This window comes from Anomaloglossus baeobatrachus, chromosome 6, assembly GCF_048569485.1.
Source record: "Anomaloglossus baeobatrachus isolate aAnoBae1 chromosome 6, aAnoBae1.hap1, whole genome shotgun sequence".
In the NCBI taxonomy this organism is placed as follows: Eukaryota; Metazoa; Chordata; class Amphibia; order Anura; family Aromobatidae; genus Anomaloglossus; species Anomaloglossus baeobatrachus.
Genome location: NC_134358.1, coordinates 441,049,611 through 441,061,934, shown reverse-complemented (window position 1 = coordinate 441,061,934; position 12,324 = coordinate 441,049,611). Strand labels below are relative to the sequence as shown.

The 12,324-nt window shown below is 49.7% G+C and overlaps 1 protein-coding gene across 3 annotated transcripts in view; it reads left to right on the top strand.

The window, feature by feature from the left end:
- Nucleotides 1–12,324, top strand: part of CNOT10 (CCR4-NOT transcription complex subunit 10) — a 144,692-nt gene that overhangs the window by 11,498 nt on the left and 120,870 nt on the right. For 2 of the 3 annotated variants that reach the window (XM_075315236.1, XM_075315237.1), the window contains exon 6: nt 1,811–1,879. The exons of the other annotated variant lie outside the window; for it this stretch is intronic. In XM_075315236.1, the coding sequence (XP_075171351.1) occupies nt 1,811–1,879 (69 nt within the window). The remainder of the gene's footprint in view (nt 1–1,810; nt 1,880–12,324) is intronic. 3 annotated transcript variants of the gene reach the window in all.

The following is a 12,324-nucleotide window of genomic DNA, read 5'->3' as shown; positions in this document are numbered from 1 at the left end:
CCAATAACATATGGGAAAAAAATCTATGTAAAAGGTGTGTATAGTCTAAAAATCCCTGTTCCTGCTGGGTTTAGTAGTCTAGTCGGTTGTCTAACTCATTGACTGACAGGTACCTGCTTTATACAAACTTAAAGGGAATCGGTCAAGTGATTTGTAGTACAATACTAATGTAATCTTTAAATAGGGCTTAAGGAGACTTTTCAGAATCAGTGACTTTTATAGCTCTACTTTATCCTGTTATCTTTTTGTCAACTCCATCGAATTTAGTGTGACTAGTAAATAGTCAAACTTATGTAAAAACAAATTGCATATTCACTGCTCCCTCCTCCACCTCTTAGTGCTGGCATCAGTGTTAGTAACTCTGAACTGAATTTGCACTGCTGCCCGCACCCATACTCCTTCCTACCTCTCAGCAGGGTAGTGAATGCACTGGGAGGTGGTTGGGGGGAGCAATGAATATGAACATTGTATTTGCATACACTTCACTAGTGTGCAGGAGACACTGAATGCTATGGAGCTTACAGCAAGATAAGATAAGGTAGAGCTATAAAGCTTACTGATCCTGAAAGGTCCAATTACAGCAAGATAACAGGATGAGGTAGAGCTATAAAACTTACTGATCCTGAAAGGTCTCCTTAAGCCCTATTTAAAGCATTAACATTATACTAGAAAATCACATTACAGATGCCCTTTTAGAGGGGTTTTCCTTCTTTTATTTGAATAGATGATCTGCAGTACCCAGATGGTATTCCGTCCCATCCATTGCATGTATCTGATCATGTTGCATATACCAGGTATCTGACCCGGCACTGATCACAAGTCATCAATATTGAAGTGGTGTGAAACCCCTTTACACATGGAGTCTGTCAATTGTTGAATAAGCGCCTAAATCTACAATAAGCAGGGTTTAGTTATACTGAATAGTTTCCCTGTAAGCTGTATATCAATCGGCTCCGCTTTATAACCTGTTGTCTGCAGCTCCGTTCATGTTTGTGATAGGTTCCCTTCAAACGCGGGATAGGTAAGTGTTTAATTTCCTTAAACAGATAAAAAAAAAATAACTGATATATCTAGTGCAAGTTATATAGACATATACAGAAAAATCCAGTCCACTAACCCACTATTGTGTGGGATGGATTGTGGGAGAAGAGACTTGAGGGGGCTTTATGGTGAAAACAAGTTTCCGCTACTAATGGGATAGGTGATGGCGTGTTGATCGATGGGAGTCCTGACGATGGGACCTGCACTGATCAGCAAAATAGTGAGCTATTATCCATGTTAGAATGGAGGGTGAGGTTGTGACCGCTGTCCCAGCTATTCCCTATGGGGTAGTCGAGCACCATACTAATTTTTTGTGTTTGTTTTGGGCAGCCCCATACAGAATGAATGGAGCAGCGACTGAACTTCTAACTGGCCGCTCAATTTTATAATGGAGGAAAAAAATTCAGTGTGGGTCCCAGCGGTCAGACCCCCGGCAATCAGCAGGTTGTCACCTATTACATGGCTAGGGGATTACTTGTTTAACAGGACAGCCCCCTTAAAACTGTACTTGTTCCAGTACCAGGCCTACCACTATAACTGTATGCTCACAGTGCCTTATGATGTATGTACGTGTAACACTGATGGTCCTAACATGCTTTATACAAAGGTGTACGGCAACCGAAATAATGTTGTTGTTTTGTTTGTTGTTTTTTTTAATATGATCCGTTTCCTATTAAGACTGTCATTAAATGGTTTTCTCAGTCGTCAACCAATTCTGTTTTGTCTACACCGTATTTTCCATCATGCTCTCTTGCCACTAATATTTTAGGTAGGTCCTTGAGAATGCCCAGAACATCGCCCCAAAGCTGTAAAGGACCATTTACACCATGCAGACGAGGTGAAGACTCATTTTACATTTTGATGTTTTTTTTCCCTCCCTTCCCTCTAAGGTCCAGTGGAAACTGTAAACCGATCAGGATCGCATGTCGTTACAGATCCAGTGGGAAATCATTCTCTTCTCTATAAGAATGCATATCCATCTTTCCAGTACTAGCAAGATTTGAGTATATATTCAATGATCTCTATAGTGTAGATTCTTATTTCTCAGATTCCTACTATGCTGCATTATCTAACCATTACAGGTAGATTTTATTTTTTTGAAAACTTAAGTGAATCTGACCACCGGTTATTGCTGCCTAAACCATTGGCGGCATCCATCAGCTCCTCACTGTGATTGCAGCCGGGAATGGTTTTCTCTCAAACACGCCTGCGTTTCAGAGACAACATTGTTTAAAGATCCGGCCAGGGACCATAGGCAGAGACAAAGCTAGTCCAGCGCCACCTCCATCCGGCTTCTCACCACGCTGCTACAGGTGATTGACAGGTCTCTGGCTGTGTTCACACATGGGAGAGACCTGTCAATCAACTAGAGTGCTGCTTTTCGAGGATGGCGCTGGATTAATTCTGTCTTTTCTCTATGGCAGCCATGCCCTCGGTCTGGGCAGCATGAATTGTCGGCTAGGTTCCCGTCAAAGTCATATCTTATAACGTAACTAGGCTATGCCAAACTTTGTGTGTAATGATGGGACCTTTATCTTTAGTGTGGAGTGGACTACCAGCCACCCCCCATCAGGAAGACATGACATTTATACCTTCTTATGTGAAAACTTATAAATTGAAAAGTGCCAATTGTCTTACGGCAGCTGCTTAAAATCTTGCTAATATGACAAAGGTGTAAGCATTGGGTGCATGCATATTTATTTCCTTCATAGTTTGTAAAGAACTCTTAGTAAACCTGAAATCTTTCAGAGCTTTGCAACTCCTGATGAAGCCTTAAAGGGCTTGTCCTAGTTTTAGCCTAAAGGGGTTATCTAACGTCTAATTTTAAAAATCCACAACAACTGTGGAAAAAGATTGGGCTTCCAATATGACGTTCTGGGACAAGTGAATGGCTAATTGGCATGACAATTATGAATAGACTGTCTGGGAGACATTAGCTGTTTGTGTGCCGTCATTATAGGAGCCAGCTTAATAACAAGCGCCAGTTCAAATTCAGCTTTGGTCTGTACTCTTTAAAGGGGTTTTCCACTACTAGCACAGCCCCTTCTGATTTTCACTTGTTTACCCCAGTTAAAATAAAAGATCTTGTACTCTCCTCCCGTTCTAGCTCTGTCGGTAATCGCAGTTCGGGGCTCATGAGCGGTTGTAATGTCTTGTGAGCCCCGCGTCTAATCACCATTGGGTTCTCTCTCCCCGCCTTTGGACCACGAGAGCAATCAACAAGAAGGAAGTGGCAGGCGCAGCGTCACTTCCTGTTGCTTAACGCATTTGATCCAAAGGCGAGGAGGGAGAACCCGGCGGTGATTCGACGTGGGGCTCAAGTGATGTCGCAATGTCCATCATTACCAACATTGCTGGTACTCTCCTCCCATTCTGGCGCTGGACTAGTGCAAGAACAGGAGGTGAATACAGGGTATTTTATTTTAATTGGGGGAAACAAGTGGAATCTGAACAGGTTGTCCTAGTAATGGAAAACCCCTTTAATATTTAACATAGGTCACCTGGAGAATACAATTTACACAACCGAGAACCATACTGATGCTTAGTTTTTCTGTTAGTGGTTGAATGCATTTCAATGAATCATACTCTATTTCTAAATTTCATTACGTATATTAAGATTATATATTACTTTGAAAACCGCATGTCTCTCTCTGTGGGGTAAAGGGGGCAAAATAATGACAGAATACTTGTATTTTAAAAGATTTATATACAATATATCTTTTTGTTTTGTGACGCTAAAAACAGCGGTCCATGTAATTGAACTGACAAAGGAAACCCCTCTCGCCCAGTCTTATTTTCCCTCATTGATCTAGAGCAGATCCTCCAGCAATGCTCTCTGTCTTTGCTTATAGGCAGCTGCACATTACCCTTGCAATCATGTGCCATTTGCTTGTAACCAAAACTGAGAGCATTGGGGGGAAAGAATCGGTGAGTGGGGTTGCCTTTGTGGCTTTTTTTTTTCTTTCTTTCTAATATTGTTAGCTGTTTTAAAACAATTGTTTCAGTTGCATAGCTTTTAACCCCTTTAAAGGGGTTATCCAAGCTAAATGAATCAAATCAAAACAAATTAAAGTAATGCAAAAAACTATCTAAACAACTTGCTGTGCACATATTACGTCTTTTGTAACTTGTTAGCCTCCTGAGCCTTCAAAGCTGTACTGAAAGGACTGAAAGTGAGCGGCCCATTCTCCTGGCAGCTTCCTCTTGCCACTCCTCTGTATGATATATGATTTTATATATATTTTAGCTGTAGTACCCGGCATTGCCCAGGATAGTAACTGTATCTCTGTCTCTCTATCTCTGTTTCTCTGTGTGTCTCTGTCTGTTTCTCTCTTTGCCCAGTCTGTGTCTTTGCCCGGGCTGTCTCTCTGTCTTCCCACTGATATCATATTACCTCACACATAAGCTTCTTATACTAACAGTTTATTTTGTTCTTATAGCAACCACTGACAGTTTGCTATTTATAGCCTGTAGCTCCCACCTCCATTCAGTTTAATAGAGGCAGGATTTTTGGAGAGTAAGAGTAAAGCGGGGGGTTGAATCCCCCCCCCCAAACATAGTCTATGACGTTCCCTGAGTCACATGAGGCGTCTATGCAAAATTTTGTGATTTAAATGCGACGGTGCGGATTCCTTTAGCGGACACACACGCACGCACACACACACACACACACACAGCTTTTGTAAATTAGATATGGATAAATACACTGAACAAAAGTATAAACCCAACACTTTTGATTTTATTCCCATTTTTGATAAGCTGAACTCCAAGATCTAGGACTTTTTCTAGAAACATAAAAGACTTTTCTCTCTTAAAGGGGTGGTTCACCCTTTTTTTTTATTTTCTGTAGGAGTTCTACTTACCATTCTAGGCGTTGTCTCCATTGGCTTATGTTTCCAGTTCTGGCACTGAGCGGCGCTATCCTGCACGCTCAGTGCCTGTCACATGACCCCCTGGAGCTGTGGCCGCCAGCATCCTCTGACGCCCCGGCATTTCCGGGCTCTCAAACTCGTCGGGTATGTCAGAGGAGGCTGGCACCACTCAAATTGAGTGACAGGGCTGTGGGCGGTGACTACCGCACTGCAGTGCACAGCCCAGTATCGAGGGGAGGATCCGGAGGACGTCAGTGTGGAGGCGGCTAAGCGTCCTGCAGATGGTGAGGCACGGGGCGCCAGTGTGCAGTACATGGGGGGTTCTTCAGCTGAATCCCCCCCTGCACGTAAGTATCTGATCACACTCTCCACCCGCCCGCTCTGCTGCGATGTCAGGAGAGCGGCCGGTGTCGGGCAGTGTGATCATCTGCTCCTCCCAGCAGCACAGCAGGACGCAGCAAGACACTGACAGGCATGTCACCGCTGTGCTCTGCCACCTGTCCTGCTGCATGGGACCAACTGTCTGCACTCTGTCACCTGCACCACAAGTCAGAGTGGAGACAGTTGGTGACAAGCACCTCTGCCCCTCTTCTTTCCCCACTCTCTCCTTTCCCCACTCTCTTCTCTCCCCCCACTCTTCTCCCCCTCCCCTCTTCCCCCTCTTCTCTGCCCCCCCTCGCTCTCTCCCCCCCTCGCTCTCTCCCCCCCTTGCTCTCCCCCCCCCTCGCTCTCTCCCCCCCCTCGCTCTCTCCCCCCCTCGCTCTCTCCCCCCCCCCTCGCTCTCTCCCCCCCCTCGCTCTCTCCCCCCCCTCGCTCTCCCCCCCCCTCGCTCTCCCCCCCCTCGCTCTCTCCCCCCCTCGCTCTCTCCCCCCCTCGCTCTCTCCCCCCCTCGCTCTCTCCCCCCCTCGCTCTCTCCCCCCCTCGCTCTCTCCCCCCCTCGCTCTCTTCCCCCCCTCGCTCTCTTCCCCCCCTCGCTCTCTTCCCCCCCTCGCTCTCTTCCCCCCCTCGCTCTCTTCCCCCCCTCGCTCTCTTCCCCCTCGCTCTCTTCCCCCTCGCTCTCTTCCCCCTCGCTCTCTTCCCCCTCGCTCTCTTCCCCCTCGCTCTCTTCCCCCTCGCTCTCTTCCCCCTCGCTCTCTTCCCCCTCGCTCTCTTCCCCCTCGCTCTCTTCCCCCTCGCTCTCTTCCCCCCCTCGCTCTCTTCCCCCCCTCGCTCTCTTCCCCCCCTCGCTCACTCTTCCCCCCCCCTCGCTCGCTCTTCCCCCACCCCCCCCTCGCTCGCTCTTCCCCCACCCCCCCCTCCCTCACTCTTCTCCCCCCCCTCGCTCTCTTCCCCCCCCTCGCTCTCTTCCCCCCCCTCGCTCTCTTCCCCCCCCTCGCTCTCTTCCCCCCCCTCGCTCTCTTCCCCCCCCTCGCTCTCTTCCCCCCCCTCGCTCTCTTCCCCCCCCCTCGCTCTCTTCCCCCCTCGCTCTCTTCCCCCCCTCGCTCTCTTCCCCCCCTCGCTCTCTTCCCCCCCCTCGCTCTCTTCCCCCCCCTCGCTCTCTTCCCCCCCCTCGCTCTCTCCCCCCCTCGCTCTCTTCCCCCCCGCGCGCTCTTTTCCTCCCCCCCCGCGCGCTCTTTTCCTCCCCCCCCGCGCGCTCTTTTCCTCCCCCCCGCGCGCTCTTTTCCTCCCCCCCGCGCGCTCTTTTCCTCCCCCCCGCGCGCTCTTTTCCTCCCCCCCGCGCGCTCTTTTCCTCCCCCCCGCGCGCTCTTTTCCTCCCCCCCGCGCGCTCTTTTTCCTCCCCCCCGCGCGCTCTTTTCCTCCCCCCCGCGCGCTCTTTTCCTCCCCCCCGCGCGCTCTTTTCCTCCCCCCCGCGCGCTCTTTTCCTCCCCCCCGCGCGCTCTTTTCCTCCCCCCCGCGCGCTCTTTTTCCTCCCCCCCCGCGCGCTCTTTTCCTCCCCCCCCGCGCGCTCTTTTCCTCCCCCCCCGCGCGCTCTTTTCCTCCCCCCCCGCGCGCTCTTTTCCTCCCCCCCCCGCGCGCTCTTTTCCTCCCCCCCGCGCGCGCTCTTTCCTCCCCCCCCGCGCGCTCTTTTCCTCCCCCCCGCGCGCTCTTTTCCTCCCCCCCCCGCGCGCGCTCTTTTCCTCCCCCCCCGCGCGCTCTTTTCCTCCCCCCCCGCGCGCTCTTTTCCTCCCCCCCGCGCGCTCTTTTCCTCCCCCCCCGCGCGCTCTTTTCCTCCCCCCCGCGCGCTCTTTTCCTCCCCCCCGCGCGCTCTTTTCCTCCCCCCCCGCGCGCTCTTTTCCTCCCCCCCCGCGCGCTCTTTTCCTCCCCCCCCGCGCGCTCTTTTCCTCCCCCCCCGCGCGCTCTTTTCCTCCCCCCCCGCGCGCTCTTTTCCTCCCCCCCGCGCCCTCCCCCCCGCGCGCTCTTTTCCTCCCCCCCCGCGCGCTCTTTTCCTCCCCCCCCGCGCGCTCTTTTCCTCCCCCCCCCGCGCGCTCTTTTCCTCCCCCCCCGCGCGCTCTTTTCCTCCCCCCCCGCGCGCTCTTTTCCTCCCCCCCCGCGCGCTCTTTTCCTCCCCCCCCCGCGCGCTCTTTTCCTCCCCCCCCGCGCGCTCTTTTCCTCCCCCCCCGCGCGCTCTTTTCCTCCCCCCCCGCGCGCTCTTTTCCTCCCCCCCCGCGCGCTCTTTTCCTCCTCCCTCGCGCGCTCTTTTCCTCCTCCCCCCGCGCGCTCTTTTCCTCCCCCCCCCCCGCGCGCTCTTTTCCTCTGTGTGGTCTTCTTTTTGTTTTGTTTTTTTAAACCCTTTATTGGAGATTCTTAATGGCCAGGTCAAACTTGGCCTGACATTAAGAATCTCGGGCTTTATACCAGCTTCTATGAAAGCGCCATTTTCTGGGGTGGCTGCGGACTGCAATTCGCAGTGGGGGTGCCCAGAAAGCTTGGGCACCCTGCACTGTGGATTCCAATCCCCAGCTGCCTAGTTGTACCCGGCTGGACTCAAAAATTAGGCGAAGCTCATGTCATTTTTTTTTTTTTTTTAATTATTTCATGAAATTCATGAAATAATTAAAAAAAAAAAGGGCTTCTCTATATTTTTGGTTCCCAGCCGGGTACAAATAGGCAGCTGGGGGTTGGGGGCAGCCCGTACCTGCCTGCTGTACCCGGCTAGCATACAAAAATATGGCGAAGCCCATGTCATTTTTTTTTTCTTTTTGGGCAAAAAACTGCATACAGTCCTGGATGGAGGATGCTGAGCCTTGTAGTTCTGCAGCTGCTGTCTGCTCTCCTGCATACACTAGTGAATGGAGCATGCTGAGCCTTGTAGTTCTGCAGCTGTCTGCTCTCCTGCATACAATGAACATTTTGAAGAAGGAAATGACATCAGACCTTTTTTTTTTTTTTCATCAACAATCTTTAATGGCATTGTGCACTGATTAAAAACGCAGCAAAAAACGCACCAAAACGCACCAATTTTTGTCGCGATTTTTAGCCGCGGGTGCGTTTTTTTGAGACAAAAACGCTCATAAAAACGCAGCGTGAAAAAAAACGCCTAGTGCGCACATACCCATATAGAGATGAATAGATAGATATAGAGACAGAGGGATGGATGAATGAATGAATAGAGGGCTGGATAGATAGATAAGAAATACATATATAATGTCTTACCCCCTGCATATTCTAAGCTGGCACCCTTTTGTGACTTTCATGTGACACTAAGGGGTGCTTAGCCTTGTATTTAGCCAAAAAATAAATAAATAATAAAAAAAAGACATGCGGTCCCCCTATCTTTTGTAGCCAGCTAGGGTAAAGCAAACGGCTGCAGCCTGCGAACCACAGCTGGCAGCTTCACCTTGGCTGGTAATCCAAACCAGAGGGCACCCCACGCTGTTATTTTAAATTAAATAACTAATTTAAAACAAAAAACACAGGGTCCCCCAAAATTGGATCACCAGCCAAGGTAAAGCGGACAGCTGTGGTCTGGTATTCAGACTAGGGAGGTTCACAGTTATTGGACACTCCCCAGCCTTAAAATAGCAGGCTGCAGCCGCCCCAGAAGTAGCGCATCCATTAGATGTGCCAGTCCTGGTGCTTCGCGCCATATCATCCCGTTGCCCTGGTGCGGTGGCAAACGGGGTAATATATGGGGTTAATACCAGATGTGTAATGTCACCTGGCATCAAGCCCTGGAGTTAGTGATGTCAGGCGTGTATCAGATATCCGACATCTCCAACCCAGGCAGTAATAAAAAAAAAAAAAAAAAAAAAAAACACTCCCCAAGACATTCCCTCTTTCACCAATTTATTAGAAAGAAAAACAAATCCAGGTCTGGTGTAATACAAGGGGGTCCCACGATGATCCATACCATAGTCAATGTCCCAGTCAATGAAGAACAGAATGTTCCCCATTGGCTGGGAGAGCCGTGCAGTGACCTGAGCTAACATCAATAGGTCAGCCCAGGTCACTGCAGGGCATGACGAGTGCTGCTATCAGGAGGTTAGCGAGGTATATTACCTGCGATGATCGCTGAACTCCTGACAGCAGCGCTGTCACCGAGTTCAATGACCGCCGCCTTCACAAACCAAGTATCGCCAGCGGCCCGTGACGTCACCACTAGTCACAGTCTCGGGTCGACAGCGAGAGGTGATGTGACAAGCGGCGGGCATAGAAGGCAGTGACGACCGCTGACGTCAGGAGGGCAGGACTTCATCACCGTAGGTAATGAACTTACTAACCTCTTGACGGTAGCGCTGGTCATCCCCGCGGCTGCTGACACTGCAGTGCGGGCCGCTGCTGACACTACTGAGCGGGCAGCCGCGGGGCTGGGGCTGGAGCGGGACACTGACTGCACGGGCACCCAACGGAAGTCACATGGAAGTGCTTCCGTGTTGCTTCCCGGAATTTTGCGGACCCATTGACTTGTATTGAGTCACGGTTCGTTATTACGGAACAGAATAGGACATGTTCCATAATAACGGAGCGGACATACGGCATCCGATGTGTTTTTTTTTTTTGTAGGATCGGATGCACATGCAAGTGGTACCGTGTACCATCCGATCCTACACAAGTCATTGAAAAGATGGTCCTGTCTGTGGGTCCGCAAAAAAACAGGAACTGACCAGGACAAACGGAACGGTCATGTAAATGAGCCAACCTGCAGCCATTGCAGGGTGTGCGGGCTGTGAGATCAGGAGTCGGCTGACTCCAGCGCCGGACGATAAATTCTGTGTCCCGCTGCAGAAGGATCCAGTAAAATAACGGTTCAATGCGCTGCACATTTAATCCACAGGATCCGGTCACATGCGGTTTGCGGATGATACGGACGACACACAGACTAGGCAAGAGGGAAAAAAGCAATCTCATCACCCCGTCACTTTTTTTTCCCCAATTATTTTTTTCACATGTTGCGCAGACTAATAATCATAATTTCTGTACACACACACACACACTGTATATACGCGCACACACACACACTGTATGTACGCGCACACACACACACTGTATGTACGCGCACACACACACACTGTATATACACACACTCACACACTGTATATATATATACACACACACACTGTATATATACACACACTGTGTATATATATACACACACACACTGTATATACACACACACACACTGTATATATATACACACTGTATATACGCACACACACACTGTATATACACACACACTGTATATACGCGCACACATACACACTGTATATACGCGCACACTGTATATATACACACACACACACACACACACTGTATATACACACACACTATATATACACACACACACTGTATATATACACACACACACTGTATATATATATATACGTATATACTGGCGTATAAGACGACTTTTTACCCCCTTAAAATAATGGCTACAGTGAGGGGTCGTCTTATACGCCGGATATACGGGGGGGGGGGTGTGTATGTACACTGCAGCGTCCAGGGGAGTTGGTGGAAGCAGCTCTGGAGCACAGGGGAACGCTGCGGCCTGCATCCTTTGATCTCCTGCACCCGCTCATATAATATGCACAGCCGCTGTCCATCTCCAATGGTGCTGAAATCGCACGCAGTGAGGGGCTGGGGCAGCGGTGCATATTATATGAGCCTGCGTCCCAGTGTGATCGCACATGTCCCCCATGTGTTAGATTTGGCCCCCAGGCTGCTGCTCATTCTAAAATAAAAAAAGCTTTACTTACCCCTGCAGCGTTTCTCCCTGTGTCCCTGCTTCCACTGTGATCAGGCAGGCAGAGAGCTCAGCCTGCTGTGCGATCACATGACCGCACTGACAACCAGGAAGTGGAAGAACAGAAGCACGGAGCAGACAGGAGATAAGGAAAGAGGGTTTTATTTTACTTTGGGCAGCAGCCTAGGGGCCATATCTGACACAGGGGGACTTGTGCGATCTATAGGGGCCATGGGCAGCACTATGGGGGAGATATCTAACACAGGGGGACTTGTGCCCATTATGGGCCCCAGTGAGCTGCTTCTAACCCCCCAGATGTACAGATGTATGCCCTGCCAATCTCCCCCCCCCCCCCCCCCCTTCCCGCCGATGCCGCGGGTGCTGTACCCGCCGAGCCGCGGGTGCAGGCCCCACAGAGCAGCAGAGTTGTGTGTATTTGTCTGTATGTAGCAGAGTTGTATGTGTTTGTCTGTATGTAGCAGAGTTGTACGTGTTTGTCTGTATGTAGCAGAGTTGTACGTGTTTGTCTGTATGTAGCAGAGTTGTATGTGTTTGTCTGTATGTAGCAGAGTTGTATGTGTTTGTCTGTATGTAGCAGAGTTGTACGTGTTTGTCTGTATGTAGCAGAGTTGTATGTGTTTGTCTGTATGTAGCAGAGTTGTATGTGTTTGTCTGTATGTAGCAGAGTTGTATGTTTGTCTGTATGTAGCAGAGTTGTGTGTGTTTGTCTGTATGTAGCAGAGTTGTGTGTATTTGTCTGTATGTAGCAGAGTTGTATGTGTTTGTCTGTATGTAGCAGAGTTGTATGTGTTTGTCTGTATGTAGCAGAGTTGTATGTGTTTGTCTGTATGTAGCAGAGTTGTACGTGTTTGTCTGTATGTAGCAGAGTTGTACGTGTTTGTCTGTATGTAGCAGAGTTGTATGTGTTTGTCTGTATGTAGCAGAGTTGTACGTGTTTGTCTGTATGTAGCAGAGTTGTACGTGTTTGTCTGTATGTAGCAGAGTTGTACGTGTTTGTCTGTATGTAGCAGAGTTGTATGTGTTTGTCTGTATGTAGCAGAGTTGTATGTGTTTGTCTGTATGTAGCAGAGTTGTGTGTGTTTGTCTGTATGTAGCAGCGATGTGTGTATTTGTCTGTATGTAGCAGAGTTGTATGTGTTTGTCTGCATGTAGCAGAGTTGTGTTTGTCTGTTTGTAGCAGAGTTGTGTGTGTTTGTCTGTTTGTAGCAGAGTTGTGTGTGTCTGTTTGTA